Raw genomic sequence first — 21,232 nt, 5'->3', positions numbered from 1 at the left:
AAACGTTTGGCCTCTCTGGGGTGGCTGGCTCTGTTCAGCAGGATTTGGATGGGAGTAGGTATATAATTTAGAGTTTTCTAGTGGCCACAGCAAAAAAGTTAAGAGGAACCCGTGAAATTAGTTTAACGCTGTGTTCTGCTTGACCCAGCACATCCAAACCATGGTCTTTTCAACATGTCAGGCTTCAGCGCACTGCACATAACATGTGGTGCTTTATCAGGGTTTTAAGACCTGGATGCACCGGGCTTGATTTCACAGAAGCCCTGGGATCGCCGGCGCCACGGTGGGCGTTCCACCCCACGTCCGGCTGCTCGTATGGCTCAGCGCCCCGCTCGCTGCCTCCCCCCGGCGGCACGGCGCCTGCACTCAACCCACCGAGACAGTTGGAAGCCACACAGAGCACGGCTACCTTCAGCTTCCTCTCCTTCTCCTGCACGATGGCCCGGATGATGGTGAGCGAGGTGTAGGTGAAGCTCAGCATGAGCAGCAGGGGGAGCTGGTACTGGATGGCGACCAGGAAGGGGTCCGAAATAAAAGGGGGGTAAGGGAACCTCTTCGCGATCACGGTGAGCTTCTCAAACAGCTGACGCGTGGAGGCGTTGGCGTGGTACTGCATGATGGCCCTGTCCACCGCGTGCTGCACGGCCAGGAAGCCTTCGCGGATGTACCCTGAGCGCGGAGCAGTGGGAAAAGCCACATCACGGGTGCTGCTCGCTCACTCAGCTGCATGCCCTGAGCCGTACTGGGGTCTCCCTGGTGGACAGGGCCACGGAGCGACGCCACCTAACACCCCTACAGGGGCCCCCATCCTCATCTCCGACACACGACCCCTTCCTGCACCCCCAAGACCAGCCAGGCGGCACTGGTCTGACCCTCTCTTCCACCCCCCTTGTCCACTTTGGAGGACCCTGCTGATTACATCGGGCCCCCCAGGATAATCAACAGTAATCCTGCTATCTTGAGGCCCACTGAGTAGCAGCCTTACTTCCTTCTACCCGAGCTAGCGCCTTCAAGAGAGGCAGGCATCACAGTCCAAAGGCCACTGCTCAGACCTTCGAGTGCTTTGTGCTCTCTCTGCTGGCCCTCTCTGACCGCCCGCCACGTGCTCTGTCATAAAAGTCTGCCAGTGAGGCGGGAGGAGTGACAGACCAGGGGCGAGGGATTCCAGTGAAGAGCCTGGCCTGCGTGTTAGCCACTGTGGCGTGGCTGCTCCAGGCCCTGAGGAGTCCCCCTCTCATCAACCACTCCCCCTGCTGAAAGGTATGTGACCAGAAACAAAGCCACAGCAAACACCTTCAGCATGTGGATCTTCTCCTTCCTTCTGACTCTTCCAGGGGCTGAACTCCCTTTGGGGACCCCGTGGGTCTGAGGTGTGGACATGGGGCTGGGGGAGCACGCCGAGCTTGTGCTGTGTGCCTGGCCTGCGTCCCTGCCATGGCTTGGGGGCCTTCGTGTGCTCGCACCTGGCATGGACTATCGAGTCCTCAACATAAAAAGACGTGGACCCTTGTCATCGGCTGGAATGCTTTCCCCAGGCTCCTGCTTGCTTTTCCTTCTTGGGCAAATTTTGAATTTATACCTAGTGAAATCTGCTTCCAAACTTAGGAAAGTGTACCCAAAAACAGGAGGACAGTCTCTCCTGCTGCTGGCCCCAGGCACCAGCCACGGTCTCTAAACACCGGCCGCCGCCTCCCTTCCTCCTGCCTGCCTGCCTGGCCGCCTGGCACTTCGTTTCGGGACATTCCTGGTTCTTTCCACCAAAACCTGGACACGCTCTGTCTCCTGCAGACGGTGGAACCCTGTGTTCTCCGCAACACCCTGCCGCCGCCCAGGACCCACGGACTGGGCTACTCCCCGCTCACCCCCAGCTCCGTTCCGGGAGGGCAGCCGTGCTTTGGGGGAGACGCACATGCTGTGTGGCCTGTGTGTGCCTGCCCAGGCCACACGGGACAGACCAACGCGCACACTGAGGGGGCACAACCAGCCAAGAGCTGGCTTCGGCAAGTGCCCCGCTCGCACAGTCAGACCCCAGACAATTGCTCCAGGACCACAGAGCTCCCAAAGCCCACACAACCATGCACAGCAAAGGTCACGGAGGGAAAGGAAGCGTGAGGCCAAGCCCACAGACGCGACGCCAATAGCAGCCTCTTTAAGACTGAGACACAGAAGTTTCCTTCAGGAGCACGCGTCCTCGGGGAAGTGGGGACAGCGCCTCTAAGGATGTGGGAGTCTTAACCCATCAGAGCCAGCTTTCCCGGACGCTTCCTTCCCTCTACGCGGCAGAAGACCGAACAGCCCTAAAGGAGTATTTCTGCAGAGGGACGCGAGGTGGGGCCCCCGTGACCGTCCCGTCAGCAGCCCCGGGAGGGATCGTGGCCGCGGCTTCTCACCAGGTTCTCCGCCGTCAGGGGACGCAGGCTCCCTTGGTCCTGGGTTTGGGAAAAGTGGGAAGAGCGAAGTGGTGTGCCATCCCTCCGTCTCTTTCAGGAAAAAGGAGCCTGTTTGGGTCCACATGTAGTTTCTTCGTGTGTAGCTGAACCGTAAGTGGTATTTCACCTACGGGAACAAAGAGAAAAGCACCCACTCTGAGGGATCCAGAGAAGCAAACATCGTGTCCAACGAGAGAGTTTAGGGGTTCGTTACCGTGAACTCCACACCCCCACAACCCCCCCCCAACATCCACGGGGTCCTGGAGCATCATGGTGAGTAGCCCTGCCCTGGGTGGGGAAGGGAGCCCTGAGATGCGCTCCCGGGGTGTTCTTGCCAGCTCCGTCTTGCCAGCCACCTCTGGGAACTCTGCACCCAAGGCGCCCTGATCATCAATGGAGGGTCCCCAAAATAATGCTAGAGGAACTGGATCATTTCCCGGTCTTGATGCCACCAGACAGGAAGACTTCCCTGTGTTTTAAATAACTGAAATTCTAGTGCTGGTGTCCGGAAGTCCCACGTGTCCGCTCCTTTCCCCCCTGCCCACTTGACGGCGCACAGGAGACACGTGGGAGGACTAAGGGGTCTGCAGCGGGCCGCCGGCTGCCTTCTTCAGGCTTTCCCAGCCGCGCTGGCCCGACGGGCTAGAGCGGAACCAGGGCACCCTCGGCGGGGACCCAGCCATGCTCGCTGGCCCCGTGGTAAAGCCAGGTGTGGCCCAGCGGGCGGGCAGAGGGCCTTCACAGGCTGGGCTGGTTGAGGAGGGGGAGGGGCTGTGGGGCGGGGTCCTCACCGCCAGAGGCAGGGGCTCCCCGCTGTGGTTGAAGGTGTGCTCAAACACCAGGGCGGCCAGCACGTTCGAGGAGCGGTTGTTGTACCTGATGTAGTCCTCAAAGTCTTTCTCCGAGGGAAAGCCGCGAGCTGTGGGAGAGCCGCGAGTTGCCCGAGCGCCCGTTCTACTGGGAAATTGGGCTGCTTCAGGTCATTTTCAGGAAAAGACTGCAAATGTCCAGGTTTCTCTAGGGCATTGGATCCCTGTCCTCAGAGTCCAGGAGGCTTTCGTGCGGGGCAGAGAGACTGGCTGCCGTGGGGACCAGCAGCACCCTACCATCAGGGCGGCGGGGTTTCTGGGGAGAGCTGGAGGCGGCCTCCCTGCATGGGGTGGCCTCTGTCTCGGGCCATGTGGGGTGTCGTGATGGGAGTGGACACTAATGTCGTGTGTCACACAGTTTCTCTGTCACCAGACCCCACGCCACATAAAGGGCTGCCCGTCATCGCTCCGTGAGGGCCAAGAACCTCCCCCGGAGCATCTGCCACAGGGCATTCAATAGGCCACAGGTGGTATACACCAAAGAGGAGGCAAGAAAAGCGGTAACACTTTTATCCTGGAAGCAAAGAGTGAGGCAAGGAGACAGGTGCATGTACTGGGCGTGTCCCTCAACGGGCTTCCCGATGCCTTTTTCGAGAACCGTCCCCCCAAAACCACAACCCAGGAAAGGTGCTGGCAGGGCGCACTCACGGCACACCTTGCCCGTGGAATTCCAGAGCTGTCCCCACCATGAACCATCGGGAGTGATTCCAGAGCCCATGCTGCTCCAGGGGTCACCCACGTGGTCCCCATTTTATAACGAGTGACCCGCCAACGAGGGCAGATGCTGAGTCTGGCCACTGGCCGGGGCAGCTCACCTGGGTTCGTCCCCCATAGCTGGACGGGAGGGGACCCAGAGGACACCTCACCTCTCATGTTGATGACCAGCGTCCTCCGTGCCATCTCCGTGATGGTCTTCACGGCGTCGCTCTGGGACGGGATGTAGGCAAGCTCCCAGGTGTCGCCTGGAGGTGGGAAGCTGAAGAACAGGGGCAGCTCTCGGATGGACTGGCCGGGGTAGATGGTGGCATTGGGAACGTTTTCCGACTGGATCTTCAAGCGGAGCCATATCAGGATCCCAGAGAACAGCAAGGGCAGGAAGAGCTCCAGGATGGTCACCAGGACTTTGCGCTTCTGCAAGAGAAAGGGAAGGCGCCAGCTGGGGGAGCGCGAGGCCGGCAGGGGTCACGGGGCCCTCCCTCAGTTCGCCCCTCCTGGGGCCCGGTGCACGGGGGCACGCGCCTACCTGCACAGTGTAGTTCTTCCAGAGCAGGAGCACCAGCTGCCTGAGCACGGCCATCTTCAGGCTGACGGAAGGCCGGGTGTGCGGTGGCCACGGTGCACCTGGGGGCCCCGGGGCGGGAGACCCCCCTCAGACACAAGCCCTCCTCCCGCGTCCCCGCGTCCTGTCTGCCACCAGAGAAAGACACCAGCTCTGCTCCGTCTGCTCACGGAGAAAGCGCGCTGCTAGGCAGTGGCCGGTCTCCTGCCGAGACGCACCCTCAGTGACAGGCTCTATGGCCACGTGCTGCTGGAGGGGCTCTCATCCTGCGGTAGACGCCATGCAGGTGTCCCCTGTGGTTCGGATGAATGTGCTACCTCTTTGCGCATCCCCCCTGCCCCCCTCTCCCACCGACTGGCCACCCCGGCCACGGCCACGGTCACAGAACCGGTGAAAGCACACTTGGCTGGCCCAGAGCTGCGGGGCGGGGAGGAGAAGCCTGGGAGGGGGCCCTTGCCAGCCTGGCTGACCAGGGGACAGGATGTGGTAGGCAGACCTGTGGGTGGAATGATGGTCCTCAGGACCAGTTTTTCCTGCTTTAACCATGAGCACTGGTATGCGGCCTCCATGTGACAGTGGTCATTTTCCTCCAGAGAAAATCTGCCCCATGTCACGTAGGAGTATTATGTTTAAACCTGGCACGTATGGCTGCGCAGGGCTGTAGAGAGGCTGTCCTATGGGAGACCCAGCAGAAACGAGAGCGGGGATTTCTAAAGGTCTCCCTCCACCCGGGGAAATGCATTTCCCCAGACTTCTAGTGTGAGTGGCAGAGACACGGAGCCCAACGCGCATGAGACACTCACCTGCTGCAGAAGGAGGTGGTCTGAAGGAGCTCAGGAAGACCCCACGACGCCCAGGACACAGCACCACCGCGTTCCGGAAGCTGCGGGCATGAAGGCTGGGGGCGGACGGGGCTGCACCCACCCAGGGTAGGCACGTGGGCGGCAGAGGTGGAGGGCCCCCCTGCCCCCCAGAGCACCTGGTTCCTGTCCACACGGTGGTGAGGGCGCAGGGGGAGTGGAGGTAGGCCCCTGGTGCTCACGGTCCTGCAAGTGGGGAGAAGCCTGTGTGACATACGCAAGAAGTTCTGAGCTCAGTGAACTGGCTCCACACGCAGGTGGGCGGATGCAGCCGCACACCACCCGCCAGGCGGGTTGAGAGAGCGCGAGCCCTAGGACAAACGTCCCTTAGTGAATGCCCAGAGGACCCGCCTTGAGAGCTCCTTGGTGTTTTCTCACAAAGGCCAACTGTACATTTGGCCCCAATCAGTTGAAAGTCATTTCCACTGAAGCTCTTTTTAAAATTAAACTCTTGCTTTTTTTGGAAACGATGTGGCTGTCCATATCTGTCGGATGATAGTTACTCAAAATTCACGCGTTTAAGGGTCGTCAGTGAATACTCATAGAGAACACAACTGCAAGAAGTTATTTACAAATCAACCTAAAATATGCTTTTAATTAACCGTGTGGTTAAAATGTGAAGAGATTAAAGCTAAAGTCGCATGAAGTGCTATTAAGTGTCACCTTAATAAATGATCCAAATTCTTTCAAAATTAACAAGGTGGAAAAAGTGTCATAAAATCAGCTGCAGGTAGTTAATAAAAGAATATAAATAATAAAAGAATAAAAAATAATGAGACCCACGAGGGCCCGTGGTTTCTCAAAGGTTTCTAGAAGTGCTTTAGGTCAGACGGGGGATGGCAGAGCCTCTAGCAGGGCCCGCCAGCCCCACGACATGACCTGGCCTGACCGGGGTGAACCTTCTTCCTCTCCCCAGATGGGAATATAAAAAGGTCACGGTTCAAAGAAGTCTTCTGGTCAGACTTCTGGAGAAGTCTGGCTAGGAAAGGACACATCCCCGTGCTTACTCTTGTCTCTCCGGCCCGAGGAGAGGGGGGGACAGAAAGACAGACCGACCACGTTCCCAAAGTCCCTACAAGGCCGAGAGCAGCACCCGCGTACTGACCTGGGTCCTGGGAGAGGCTCCTGGCCACGGTCTCCCTCCGGGGCTACGGCAGGACTGGCCGGGAGGAGGCGGCTCTGTGACCAGGGCTCTGGGGTGGGGCCTGCGGGCCTCTCGAGTGCAGCGGGGTGACGGACGCCTCACGGGACATCAGGAGGGGCCCAGGACTTGCTGGCATGACTCTACCGGGACCTCTGGGCAAAAGGAGGGCGCTAGAGCATAATTTGGAAAATAACCAAAAAGCACCTCTCACCAAGTTAGAAAGTGAAGAGACCAAAACAGATTGCAAGCGTGTTACTTAAAACGGAACAGATCCGATAACAAAGAAATATGGACGCAGGGAAACAGAGACTGCAGGGGTGGGTCTTTGTTCCCTCCCGATACATGGAAATAGAAGGAGCTTTCACATTAGACACGCTCACCAGGCCTTGCTTCTGCCATCACCACCTCTTACAGACGAAGAAAGGAGGAGGAAGGACCCAGCCCTGATCACACAGCAAGAAAGCCGCGAGCCAGGACTACGAAAAGTAGTAAAATCTTTATAAAATTGTATGCATTGCTCCCACGACGCACCCTTGGAAATCAAACAGAGAAACTATCCCCTGAGCCCCGCCACCTTCATGGGTATTTACTGGTCTCCCTCCAGCACCCGGCCGGCTGCCTTGTGCGTGCCAGGCCGCATCCCAAGTTCTACTGAACGCCTTACTTGTATCTATTCTGTTTCAGCAGAAAGGAATTTAAAGGAGATTCCCAGAATTACAAAATCTGGACAACTTTCTGGTTATGAAAGCAAATGTACACGAGGAAAGGAAGTTAAACGTTCCTCAAAACACTCGACACTGAGGCACAGAGTCCCCAGAAGAGGTTGTGCAGAGCCAGCCCCACGCCTTCTACTCTAAGGTAAACACTCAGGTGGGGGCCACTTGCGAAGCCGCCTCCGCCCCACGTGAGTGGCTGAGAACTTCCCCTCCAGGGCTCACTTCACTCCTCCAGGGACAGAGCCAGGAAGGGAAGGGAGAGCTTTTTTTTTTCCCCCCCTACTAAAAGGCTTGTTTGCTCACTGTTAAAATATTAAACGTTATACAAAGTGTTGAGTGTTTCGGTGTTTGCTTTTTAGCTGAGCGATTGAACTGGTCCAGAGTGAGTGTGTCCTATGGCCTGTGGCCTGCTGGTTTCGGGGAGCTCTTGTGATGACACACAGGATTCCTCCACCGAGGGCTTTTCCAGTAACTTTCGTGAGTACAAGAATTACGGGTTGTGCCAGTTACAAGCCCCTGTGGCCGCTCGGGTACATGTTCAGAGCCCAGACACCTCAGCTTCCTCATCTGTGGTTTTCTTCATTACGGGGTTGAATCTGTCATCCACTGTCCATGTGCCCATGCAAAATAGGTTATTTCAGCATACATGGAACACAGCAGCGTTAATGCTTCTAGAGAGGTCACTCCCGAGGAAGCCTGAAGGCCAGCAAGCGGAAGTGGACAGGGCCTTGGGGCCAGGCACTCACCCTGTTGTGTCACAAGTTCCCGTCACATCCCGAGCTCAGTGCATCTCCTTCCAGGGAAGCCTGAGTCTGCCCAGGCCTGGAGGACGGCATGGTGAGAAGGAGGGCTCTCCACGAAGCTGGGCCTCCGCACATCACACAGAGGGCAGACAAGCACAGCTTTACCCTCTTTCCACGGGTGTGGAATAGAGACAGAGCCTTGCTGGTGGCGCTGGCCAGGACTCGGCACTTTTCCTGAGGACCAAGGCTGGTGAGGACCCAGCTCAGCTAGGAGAGCATTTCCTTATCGACACGGGGAGTCCACTACAGTGAGTGGTAGTAAAGGTCTATGTGTGTCCATTCCAAATAGGTACTTAATGCTTGTGGGTAGAATCTGCGGTCTTCTATGATACATAAGACAAAAAAGCATTGATTCCTCCCACAAACATCTGCCCAGTGCTTGCTGTGCAAGGGGTGCTGAGGGTGTGGAAATGGAAATCATAACATTCCCATCCCAAGATGCTCACAGTCCACGAACGCGTCTGTGTACTGTAATTGCTGGAGTGCAGCCAAAGGAGGCATCACGAGATTCTGGAGAGGACTGAAATCGTGTGTGTGTGTGTGTGTGTGTGTGTGTGATTCTGTAGAGGACTGAAATCGTGTGTGTGTGTGTGTGTCTGTGTATGTGTGTGATTCTGGAGAGGACTGAAATCGTGTGTGTGTGTGTGTGTCTGTGTATGTGCGTGATTCTGGAGAGGACTGAAATCGTGTGTGTGTGTGTGTGTGTGTGATTCTGGAGAGGACTGAAATCATGTGTGTGTGTGTGCATGTGTGTGTGTGTGTGCCTGATGCGAGGGAAGCTCGGGGAAGGCTCCTGGGAGTGGGGGACACCGGAGACTGGTGTCGAGTGTCCTGGTAGCTGGGGGGTGGGGGGAGGGGAAGAGCATGTGTGGGGAGCAGCCCATGGTTCCGAGCACCTGGGCGGGGAGCAGTGGGAATGAGCCAGAAAGGGAAGCCGACCAAGGCCTCGGATGCTGTGCCAAGGCAGTGTGCTGGGCAGGGGGCATCCACATGGGCAGTAGTGCTGATCTCCAGGTGTTTTGTCTGATTGTTTACCCAGCACATGATCTCATCTTTCGGGGTGTGTGTGTGTGTTTTTTGGGGGGTGCACAGTAAACATGTGAAAATGTCTATTTCAATGGATTCTGCAGATGCAAAGTCTAAATAGCAGTCAACGCGGTAAAGCATAGGAGGAAAGTGGCAGGTGCATTTAAAGGGTGGTCCCCGCCAGCCAAGCCTACCACCAGCCTCCAGGCAGGGTGCGAGACACCATCTGCTGGACAAAAGGAATGGTGAGAAACTGCACTCACAGGTATTTTTCTTTAAAAATGAGGGGGAAATTGGGGCGCCTGCGTGGCTCAGTCGTTAAGCGTCTGCCTTCGGCTCAGGTCATGATCCCAGGGTCCTGGGATCAAGCCCCACATCGGGCTCCCTGCTCAGCGGGGAGCCTGCTTCTCCCTCTCCCACTCCCCCTGCTTGTGTTCCCTCTCTCGCTGTGTCTCTCTCTCTGTCAAATAAATAAATAAAATTAAAAATAAAATAAAATAAAAGTGAGGGGAAAATTGGCTTTACTGATATTCAGTAAGGAAGGACCCTGGCACGCCTGCTGGCCTGTGTGTTGGCAGCCACGTACCCTGACGGGGATGGCAGCTTCTGAGACATGGCAGGGATGGCGGCCCTCGCCCGCTGGTTTAGTTTAAGCCTCGCACACGTGCTGGACTTCATGTGATTCAAGGTATGACGTTCAGGTGCAATTAAAACACACAAAATCATGGCCGAAGCGTTACGATAATTTGTAAGGATTTGGGAAGTGACCGTGAATACCCTTGGTGACAGGAAGGGTCACCAGTCATCTCGGGACTTAGAACTTAAGGAGGAAATACATATTTTCTCTCAAGAAAAGTTCCAAATCTGGAGGTCTTTTTCTTTTTTCTCCATGACAACAGACCACCGTGTGTCAGCTACCTCATTTCTCTTAAGCCGACATACTCAAATCTGTCCCTTCAAGGAAAAGGTGACAATGAGTGAGAGTTGTGGTTTTTCAAAACAACCCAGGCTAGGAATGGAGCATTTATGAAAAGGGATGTGTGGAGCCCAGGGGCAGCGCCATCTACATGCACACGCACACGCTAAGAGTAACCGGAGCTAGACGCTCCACCTGCCCCAGCAGCCCCTGAATGCTTACCCCGCCCCCCCCGCCCCGCAACACAGCAAGAGCCCTCGCGGGATTGGTGAGTGGGAGAGAAAGGCAAGTCCTCGGCTCCCAGCACAGTCTACGTGGCTTCACGAGGTTCATGGCGTTTACCGGCGACACCACCAGAACCAGGAACCAAAATAAACAGAACCCAGAACCAAACCTTCGGATGAGGACTTAGGGTTCACCAAGGCTTTATAAATGGGATGCAGACTTGCTCACATGGCTTTCTTTGAAAAACAGCATATGGGATGGGGCGCCTGGCTGGTGCAGTCGGTGGACCGTGTGACTCGTGATCCTGGGGTCGTGAGTTTGAGCCCCATGATGGGCATGCCGACTACTTAAAAAAATTAAAACACCCACGTTTTTATGATTGATCTAGTAGCACTAATACGCTGAACAAATTTGACCATGTTCACTTTGCCTCTCATCCCTTTAAAAGGTCTATATTGGTGTGTATTTCTGTGTCCATGATATTCAGGATGGTAGTATGTGGCATTATTTTATAAATAAATGAAATACACGGGGGTGCAAACTCAAATTCTTTTACATGTAGCAGCACGCAAGAAAAAGCTTGCGGACGACGTATTTACACAAGTGGCCCTTGCGTGGATGAGGCAGGAACAAATCCACGAGGCTCGGTCATTGTCCAGGAGCCCCAGGAGGCTGGGTTCAAGGCTGTGGTCACTTGCATTGGAGGCCCAGGCAGAGACCTGGTTTGCTGGCCTCGCACTCAACACCACCATCCACCCAGTCCAGGGTTGGGGCAGCAGTCTCCTTGGGATCCTATGGCTCTGAGTTCACAAAGAAGCTCCTGGCAGGGGTTGGTGGGGTGTATTTTTAAGACAGGCGGTGTGGCCCAAGGGAAGCTATGAGGAGAGAGTTCCACAAAATCGGTCTGCCTCCTGCTTTGCTCACCCCTGCTGGAGCCTCGGTCCCACTGCTGTCCTGCTAGCCGTTCCGCCCCTCTGGGTGTAGGAAATGAGGTAATGAGGCGATTGAGGATCCCCAGGGACAGGTAACCATGGGTCTTCCACAGCAAGCTCATTACTCAGCTCCTGCAAAGGTACCTGTCTGCCTGGTGACTCCAAATCTCTGAGCCATTCAGGGAGATGGGGACTGACATGCTCTACACTTTCCCAAGAGGGTCCGGGCCTCCTGGGGTTTTGTCTTCTTGGAATATCATCTCCCAGTCCAGTCCCAGCCCCGCTGTGAAGCAGCCACGGACAACCCTGGCCCAGGGGTTCTTCATCCTGGCTGCACAATGGCATCTTCTAGGGGTGCTTTAACTCAGAAACTGACATCAGAGGTCCACCCCTGAAGATTCTGGGCTCTGGCCTGGGCAGGGGACCCATCCCAGGGTGATTCTACCATGCAGCCAGGGTTGAGACCTTCTGCTCTTGCTGAAAGCCACCCCTCCACCTCTGGACACCCGCAACAGCTTTTCCGATGTGTCAAGTGGTACTTGTCTCATTCTGTCTGATGTCACAGTTACTTGTGAATAAATCATTCTCTTTAGCTCCATCCTAAGGTCCCCAAGAGCAGGGACCACATCCAATTAATCTTTCCATCATGCACAGAGCTTTGCCCATCCTTTTCCCCTGACTTCTAGAATGTTTTCTTTCCCTTCACCAACTCAAGAGCAGACGAATCTACTGTCGTCTTGGGAGGCAGGGTTGGAGAAGAGTCAGTCAAGTGGGGAGTCTTCCCGGGCCTTCCCCGTCGAGACTAAGTGAAAACAGGTTCCTACGAGACCGGCACACACACCGTGTAAGACTAGTGTCTTTGAAAAAGCCACCTGAGCTGATCTCTCCTATTCTAAACGGCTGTGTCGTCAGCATGATGGGAGATCACCAGAGAGGGAAGGATGTCATCTTGTTTGTCAGATATGATGACCATGTGGTCAATTAAAAAAAAAACAAAACAAAACTGCAAGGACTTAAAAAGAAGAGTGAGGGGATTCCCAGGGCATCCAATTTTTTCCTATTTTCCCTTTTTCTTATGTTCCCTTGATGCAAACTTTCTAGAGGAAAAGAGCCTTGATCTTTTCAAGTTTACACAAGGCAGCACCCAACTGTTCAGAATCAAATGACACAGTTGCTCAGGAGAAAAAAAGCCAGCCTGACTCACTTGCACCCTGCCCAGGTCCCCGCTCTGTCACGGGGTGTCAGCCACCCATTCAACAAGCGTTTCTCCATCCCCTGTTCTGTGTCAGGGTCTGGCCCTGTGCTGGGAACCCAAGCCCTGATCAGGCCCAGGCCCGGCAGTAAGTGGGCTCACAGTGCAGGAGGCAAAGGGGTCAACAAACAGAAATACCGGATAAGGCAATGGGCTTTCATTAGGCCACATGCAAGGAAGTGAGGAGGGGGCTCTGGATTGCACACCAAATGTGCACCAAGTACACGTCCGTCCTAAACCCTCGTGCAGAAGACAGGACCTGCCCTCATGAAACTACATTGTAGTGTGTGAATGCCAATACCGGCGTAAACGCAAATTCGTACCATGGACCCACTGACCACGGACCCCAGAGGTTACTGAGGGCTGTTGCAGGCCTCTCCACCTAGACCAGGCATGCACGCCTTTCTGCCCGCCGCACAGCTCCCACCATGAGCACTGGACCCCTGCCCCTCCCCCCCATTCTGGCTCCCGGGAATGAAGGGCTGGGCGCAGGCCAAACTCCGGGGTGGGGAAGCACTCCCACCCACCCGGGGAATCTCGGCACGAAGGATGAGGCAGCAGCATCCCGGCGGCCCTGCTCCGCGCTCCCGGCCTGGGGGCTGCAAGGGTCTGGCGAGCGGCTGCCCTGAGCGCCTGCCTGCCGGACGAACGCCAAAGGGTCCACCCTCCCGGCTCTGTACAAAGGGTGCCGCGGCGCGTCCAGCTCCGGGGTTCGCGGAGGAAGCTGCCCGCGGGGAGGGGGACACGCCCAGAAGCTCGGCCGAAGGGGAAGCCTGAGTCAGGGCTGCCTGGCGCTGCAGCCCCGCGAGGTGCACCTGCCGGGCGGGGCGGCGCGCGGGCGCGGAGGTGGGGGGTCCGGGGCGTGCCGGCCAAGCGTGATGCGGCCGAGGGGTCAGGCCGGCCGGGCGGAGGGCGGCCCGGAGCCGCGAGCCCCGGGAGCAAGTGAGCGCGCGCGGCGGGTCCCGGCGGCACTCACCGACCCTCGGCGCCAGGGCGGCGGCGGCCGGCACGCTGCCCTCTTGCGGGGTCCCCTGCCTCGGGCCCGGCTGCGCTCGGCCTTGCGGCGGCGGCGACAGCGACGGCCGGTGCTGACAGCGGCTGGGACGCCCGGCGGGGAGGGGGCGCCTGCAACCAGCGGCAGGCGCTGACCGGGCGGCTCGGGCTCCTGCAGGGGGCGCGCCGGCCGGCTCGCGCGTGCGCAATGGGGCAGCCCTGCGGGTGCCCGGCCAGCCCGACGCCCCGCCCCGCCCGCGCCTGCGCAGTGCCGGCCGGAGTCGGGGCGGGGTGTGGTGGCGTCCACCTGCACTCGGGAGCGGCTGGAACAGTCGCCTTCCGAGTCTCGACCTTCGCTGGTGGTCCAGCCATTCCCCCCAGCACTGTCCTTCTTCGGGCGCGGGTCCCTGTGTCGCGGAGGGAGGGCGACTGGCCCCCTTGGGCCTGGTGCAGACTCCCGGGGGGCGGGGGAGCCAGGGGGTGCTGGATGGAGGGTGAGGAACTTTCTAGAAAACGGCTAGGCGGTTTGGAAAGCCCAGCATCCTGCGATGTGTCCAGGGTCATGAGGCAGAGTTGATAAAGGCGGGGAGGCCTGGAGGTCATGAGGCCAGGTTGGGGTCACCTTAGCTGGAAGGTCGTGGCTTAGGGTTGTTAAAATCAGAAACAAACAGAGACGAGCCTGGCGGGGGCCCTGAGCAGAGAGAGCCAGTTTAGTCCTGGGGGCAGAGCTTAGTGTCGCCCCTTTTTGGCAGGGCGAACTCGACCCGGGTCATTTCTTGCTTGTGCCTCTGGAAATGATAAGCAAAACGTGAACCATTTGCCAAGGTTGATGGGAGGCGAGCCCTGAAAAGTGCAATATTGTCACCAGGCACTGGCAGGAACAGTCTGCTGCCCTGCAGTGTGAGCAGCTTTAACAACCCCGCTCCCCCCCAGCCCCCTTCCATGTTCCTGCTCGGCAAACTGTCGTTTGGTGTGTGCACCATCAATGTTTACTGATTACGACTTCAGGGACTCATTGGTTTTACTTTGGCTATGTTGAGCCTTTGACAGGGTCGGGGCCACCTGAGACGGGAGGGACACAGGTCAGGCTGGGGGCACCTGGAGCTGAGAGGGTCCTGAGGCTGGGTTGGGGTCACCGTGGAGGGGCAGAGTCACCTGGTACAGAGAGGTCACGAGGCCAGGCAGGCATCACCTGGGACCGGAGGGTCCCGAGGCCGGGTTGGGGTCACCTGGGAGGTGGTGAGGTCGCGTGGCAGGGGCGGGGCGGGACTGGGCCAGGGGCCTGGGCCGGAGCCTCGTGGGCGGCGGCGGCGCGGGGCCAACAGTCGCCGCGGGCCGGCCCACTCGGGTCCCCACGCCCGGACTGAGCTCCGCCCGGGGCCTACGACTCAGGATCCCCCGCGGCACAGGCGCACCTGCCGGTCGGCTGCGTAAACGCTTCCCAGCATTGGTCCCGGGGGCGCACCTGGGGCGGCCGCACCTGGGGCGCCGCCTGCTGCCGGCCCGGCCCCGGCCGCGCCCAGCGCACCTCCGCGACCGGGAAGCGGCCGATCAAACCGTAAAGTAATGACCCGAGTTGGGAAGCTTCTGTCCCCTCCATCCCAAGGCTCCTCTGAATTAGCGATAGAGGGTCTCCCTGTCTTTCACTGTCTGAAGTGGTGCTGTTGACTTACGCTTTTGTTGGCTTCTCTTCTGTCTCCCTCACCAGAAGGTGGGCTCCATGGGAAAGGGACTTGGTCTAGTTCGTGGCTACATCTCAGGGTCCTGGAGTGCCTGGCAGAGGGGAGGCACCCGGTAAATATTGGTTGAAGAAGGAGTCAGAAGACCCGGCTTTGCGTCTGGACCCGGCCCCTTGGCTAGTGCAGGCATGTCATTTGACCCCTCTGAGCCGCAATCTCCTGTCCCTAAAATTAGAATGATAATAGGACTAGTAATAACACCAAACTCAGAAGTATTTTGTTTTCGGGTCAAATGGGAAAACGCATAAACACCAAAGAAGTGGTAGTCCCATGTGAGCATAGCGGGACTTACTAGTAAGCCCGATCTCTATAGTGAGCAGACAACAATGAAGCAAACAAAACACCAAAAAAGAAAAACAGAAAACCCAACTGAACACAATTACAATTCAGGTGGAGGAGTGGGTTATTAATGTGTTGTGAGCATCTTAAAAACTGTTTCTCCCATCCTTGCTCACAGCCTGCACCCCCTCCCTCCCAGCCCAGGTGTCTGCCCGAAGACTCTAGAAACCTGGCTGACCGGCGTTTTCCTCACTCAATCTTTCTTCTTTCAAGAACAAATCCTTGCCATTTCCAACTTATATTGGTTACACCTTGCAATTTTCCCCCAGCGCTTTCTAAACTTGAAAGGGTTCTGCATAACCCAATCCAGGAATGGAGCAGGCTGAGTCGGACTTCCCTCAGATGGAAGGTGAAGGTGGGGGGGGGGGGGCAGGAGGAAGGACCATGCAGGCCGAGAGAAACACCTGCAGAGTAGTGATTGATACCTTTGTTCTTGGTCCTGTTAGGGTGCCTGCGTGGTAATTATGATTAGTCACTGCAGTCATGAACTGAGAGGATGTAAGGCCACTGGCGAAGGAAGACGTTCTGTGGGAAGATTCTAGGCTCTGGACACCTGTTCACAAACAACTGCCCACAGGGGGTGGGCCCTTTTGATGGATCCTCAACAATCACTTTTCTGCTCAGGTCTCACTAAACCTGGATGCTCCACCTGGTATTCTTCCAAGTGGAGGCCCAGATAAGGGTCATAATTTGTTCAAAGTCACACAGTAGAGGTGATACTGGAGCCCAGGTGTTCCGGTGTTCAGGCTCCTGGACTCCATGACAATCTCTGGTAGGTAAATTACTCACACTCATGTAGTGTGAAAACATGCCAGGTCATTAATTACAGGGGATACTCCTTGGGGTTCCCGTGGCTCAGACATTTCTCAAGATTGATGGCAAAAACTAAGGTGCATGGTGACACTCATAAACAAAACTCATGGCATTATAGAAGGCAGTAAACCTTGTTATTGCAAAAGTTGGCTGACATATATAGATATATACTTACCCACACTCTATGCATTTTAAAAATGGAACCAATATGTCAGCTCCTATTTCTTTTTGCAGGGACACAAATACTATCTCCCTATCCATCTGTATCTATGTTTATATATGTACTTTCTTGTACAGCAGTGCCCACGTTGGTGGTATTCAATGCAGAATTTTAGAGTACAGCTTCTCTGATTGTTCCCATAGGAACAATGTTATAATTGGAGGCTTCCTTCCAGACCAAGGGCTGCACAATATACTCCTTCGTTCAGCGGTTGAGAGGCATTAATATGGTAGGGGTTAAAACCGGTTATGGACTCTGGCCACGCAGCCTCAAATTGAATCCCAGCTCTTAATGCCCCATGTAACCTCTTTGTGCCTTGGTTCCCTTGCGTAACGTAGGGAGCACATAGTACTCACTTCATAGGATTGCTGTGAGGATTCGAAGCATCAAAACATATGGAACACTTCAGAAATGCTTGGCACTTAGCAAGGGCCCAGTTCCTGGTTTGGGGGAGATTTTGAGTAAAGCCTTCTATAATAATTTGTATATAGGTTCTTGTGTAAAAATTTTTTGTGTGTGTTTGAAAACAAAAATTCTCATTTTGCTTGGGTAAAAACTTAGGAATAGGATCATTGAATTGTATGGAAGTGTATGTTTAGCTTTATAAGAAAACATAAGAAACTGCCAAAATATTTCCCCCCATGGCTGTACCATTTTGCATTGCCCTGTTGGTATATAAGAGTTCCAGTCACTCTGTAACTTTGCCATCACTTAAAAAAATTTCTTTCCACCCATTCTAGTAGTTGGTAGTGGTATTTTATTGTGGTTTGAATTTGCTTTTCCTAATGACATAATGCTGAGCTTCTTTTCATGGGCTTATTTGCCATACATATATCCTCTTTGGTGCAATTTAAAAATTGGGTGTTAATTTTCTTACTGTTGAGTTTTGAGAGTTTTATATATTCTGGATATAGCTCCTTTGTCAGATAAGCAATTTGCAAATATTTTTTCTTAGTCTGTGCCTTGTTTTCTCACCCTGTTAATCTTTTGCAGAGAAAAAGATTTTAATTTTAATGAAGCCCAACTTATCAATTTTTCTTTTATGCTTTTCGTGTCATATCTCAGGAATCTTTGCTTAATCCAAGGTCACAGGGATGTTCTGTAGGTTTTTTTTTTTTTTTAAGATTTTATTTACTTATTTGACAGAGAGAGACACAGTGAGAGAGGGAACACAAGCAGGGGGAGTGGGAGAGGGAGAAGCAGGCTTCCCGTGGAGCAGGGAGCCCGATGTGGGGCTCGATCCCAGGACCCTGGGATCATGACCTGAGCCGAAGGCAGATACTTAACAACTGAGCCACCCAGGCACCCCTGTAGGGTTTTTTTTATTCCTAGAAGTTTTAGAGTTTTAGGTTTTGCACTTAGGTCTATACTGTATTTTGAACTGATTTTGTATAATGGATTGAGGTATGGATAAAAGTGGATTTTTCCCCCATACATGATTCCATTTGTCCCACCAACCTCTGTTAAAAAGATAATCTTTTTCCATTGAATTGCACCTTTGTCAAAAATTGACCATATTTGTGAAGGTCTATTTTTGAACTCTTCTGTTCCATTGGTCTGTATGTGTATCTTTGATCTTTTAGTCCGGGCTTTGGCACGCTATTTCCATAAAGGGCTGGATAGCAAATGTTTTAGGCTTTGCATGCCAAGAGGCAAAATTCAGGGTATCATACACATACTTGTTATATGAGACACGTTTCCAAAAAAAATTTTATTAGTGACTTTCAATATAATAATTGAATGTAACTTTTTTTGCAATATATATCTACTCATGAGAACAATGGAGTTCTTTTTTATGGGATAACATATTGCTTTGCCAGTGTTCAAAGACAGTGTTCCATACCATCAAGATTTATTGTAAATGTTTGTCTGTTAATGCTGACCTGTAACGAGATTCTGTCTATCTCACCTTGAATATGATTTCAGTTGAGTGTCTTCATGGCTTGAAAGGCATTGATAGAATTCTGTTAGATTCCTCTCTTGATAATTTGCCTTGTAACCTGTCATTGCATGATAGATTAATCACAACCAGTTGAAGGTGAGCTGGAAGCTCCTCGATCACACAGTTACGTGGATTTTGAAATAATGAAAATTTCCCTTGCATGTACACCGAGGTCTGGAAAATGCTGCTGGAGCTGTTGTCTGAGCGTGAAAGATATATGCGCTGCAAATTTGTGTGGGAATGGAGAGATTTCACTTTTCGTTTTATCTTTTGGATAGCACGGGGAGTGCTTACAGCAGCTCGCCTTAGGGGTGCTTCAAACAATGTGGGCTGTCATCAAAGTGACCGGACCACAGAAGAAGTCTCACACAGTAAGCACTGTAACAGCTAACTTCAGAGCTATTCAGTGCTCGGTCACAGTGGTGGAGGACAGTTCTTCCAACCATTAGGAGTCAAAACCAGTCTTAGTTTGCAGGCTGGGCTGTAGTGGACTGCTTTTGGCTTCAGCTAATACTATATTGTCTTGATTAGTGTAGCACTAATGAGGTAGTATGTGTCCTCTAGTAGTGATCCTCTTTCAAAATGATTTTGGCTATTTTAGTCCCTTTGCTATTTCATGGGAATTTTAAAGTCAGCTTGTTGATGCCTATCAGTGATACCGCAGAGATTTTCGTCGGGATTTGCACTGAATCTAAAAATCAGTTTGGGAGAACTGATGTCTTAATACAGACTTCTCCAGTCCATGAGTATGGTATATCTTTCCACTTATTTCATTTTTTAAAGAAAACTTTCATCAGTGTTCTTTTGTCTAGATTTTGCACATATTTTGTTGGATTTATTTCTAAGTATTTCATTTTATCGGGATTATCACAAATGATACTTTGAAAAAACTTTGGGTTTCCATGTGTTCCTTACTAGTATATAGAAATACAACCAATTTGTGTATATTGACCTCAACTTCTGGGACCCTGCTAAACTCACTTATCAATTGTAGAATTATTTTTTTAGATTTCTTGGGAAAATCATGACATCTGAGAGTAGAAACACTTTTCTTCTTGCCTTATTATTATTTTTTAATTATATGTCTTCCTTGAAATGTTTTAGTCTAGCTTTGATATCAAGGTAACCCTGACCTCATAATATGAGTTGGGAAAGTAGCCCACCTCTTCTATTTTGTGGAAGAGATTGTGTAGAATTAGTATTATTTCTTCCTTAAACATTTGTTAGAATTTGCCAATAAAACCATCTGAGTCATGGTTTTCCGTCTTGGAATGTTTTTAACTACAAATATAATTTCTTTAGTACGTATAGGAATAGGTTATTTCTTTTTTTTTTTTTTTAAAGATTTTATTTATTTATTTGAGAGAGAGAGAATGAGAGACAGAGAGCATGAGAGGGAGGAGGGTCAGAGGGAGAAGCAGACTCCGTGCTGAGCAGGGAGCCCGATGCGGGACTCGATCCCAGGACTCCAGGATCATGACCTGAGCCGAAGGCAGTCGCTTAACCAACTGAGCCACCCAGGCGCCCTCAGGTTATTTCTTCTTAAGTGAGTTTTGGTAGCTTATGTCTTTCAAGAAATTGGGTTTCACCCAGGTTTTTGAACATACAGACATCAGTACTGTTACTGATAATATTCAGTTAATTTGAAATGTTTTCTTTATCTCATACTAAATTCCCATGTATACTTTGGTATATATATAAATTCTTTTTTTTATTGAGCTGTGACTGTCCTAGTATGATATTTTTTTTATTAATGAAGTTATGTAACAACAAATTTAAAAATTTGGATAGTTTCTGGTGGTTATCTATCTCTTTCAGAATTTTCTTGCCTGATTTCACACCGTTGTGCTTCATGTGGACTTCTGAATCAGTTTTTTAATTAAAAATCTTGTTGAAATCTTTATTGGTGCTATGTAAAATTTGTAGATTTATTTAGGAGAATTAAAATCTTCATATTGACTCTTTCTATGCAAAGATACGTCTCCCCAGGGACACTTTGATGGCTCAGTCGGTAAGTGTCTGACTCTTGATTTTGGCTCAGGTCATGATCTCAGGGTTGTGAGATCAAGCCCTATGTTGGGCTGGGCGCGGAGCTGGCTTTAAGATTCTCCCTTTGCTTCTGCCCCTCCACCCTTCCACCCCTCCACTGCTTCTCTCTCTAAGTTTTTTAAGATTTACTTATTTATTTGAAAGGGGGAGAGAGAGAGAGTGTGTGTGTGCTGGTGAATGGGGGAGGGGCAGAGAGCATGAGAGAGAGAATCTCAAGTCGACTCCGTGCTGAGCACAGAGCCCTACATGGCTATATATATATACGTATATATATATATATATATATATACGTATATATATATATATACATATATACACACACACACACATATACATACATACATATACATATATATATATATATATATATTATATATATATATATATATATATATAGTTTTGTATGTTATAGGCAAGTCTTTTTCTAAGGTTAAAAAAAAAGAGATCCAAGAATACATGGTGGATTTTATCAAATGCCTTTTTGGAATTTATTGACACAATAATTTGTTTTGAATCTTTCAACCAATAAATATGGTGAATTACACCAACAGATCTTATGACAGTGAAAACAGTGAATCATTCCTATATTTCTGGGATGGATTTCCTGTTTGTTCATGGTGTGTTATTCCTTTCATGTACCTCTGGATTCGTCAAGGGCTCATCTGTCTTTTCAGTGAGAATGAGTT

The 21,232-nt window shown here is 52.4% G+C and overlaps 1 protein-coding gene across 5 annotated transcripts in view; it reads right to left on the bottom strand.

Annotated features, from left to right (window-relative positions):
• The window catches only part of ABCA3 (ATP binding cassette subfamily A member 3), a 41,800-nt gene extending 28,210 nt beyond the window's left edge, over positions 1-13,590 (bottom strand). For 2 of the 5 annotated variants that reach the window (XR_004301958.1, XM_032425713.1), the window contains exons 1-8: positions 13,428-13,589; positions 6,543-6,751; positions 5,381-5,623; positions 4,542-4,639; positions 4,165-4,429; positions 3,221-3,348; positions 2,391-2,556; positions 410-669 (exon numbers count right to left, since the gene is read on the bottom strand). Coding sequence is in view for 4 of the 5 variants with exons in the window: in XM_032425713.1 (XP_032281604.1) it covers positions 410-669; positions 2,391-2,556; positions 3,221-3,348; positions 4,165-4,429; positions 4,542-4,595 (873 nt within the window). In the remaining variant the exon portion in view is untranslated. Of the gene's footprint in view, positions 1-409; positions 670-2,390; positions 2,557-3,220; positions 3,349-4,164; positions 4,430-4,541; positions 4,658-5,380; positions 5,624-6,542; positions 6,752-13,427 lie in introns of those variants that run through there. The other 3 variants (XM_032425717.1, XM_032425715.1, XM_032425716.1) reach the window with 3 other exon arrangements.
• Between the last annotated feature and the right edge of the window lie 7,642 nt (positions 13,591-21,232).

The sequence above is a fragment of the Phoca vitulina genome, unplaced genomic scaffold (assembly GCF_004348235.1).
Source record: "Phoca vitulina isolate PV1807 unplaced genomic scaffold, GSC_HSeal_1.0 scaffold33, whole genome shotgun sequence".
Lineage (NCBI taxonomy): Eukaryota > Metazoa > Chordata > Mammalia > Carnivora > Phocidae > Phoca > Phoca vitulina.
Note: the sequence above shows the minus strand (reverse complement) of the source record. Positions and strands in the feature narration are given on the sequence as shown.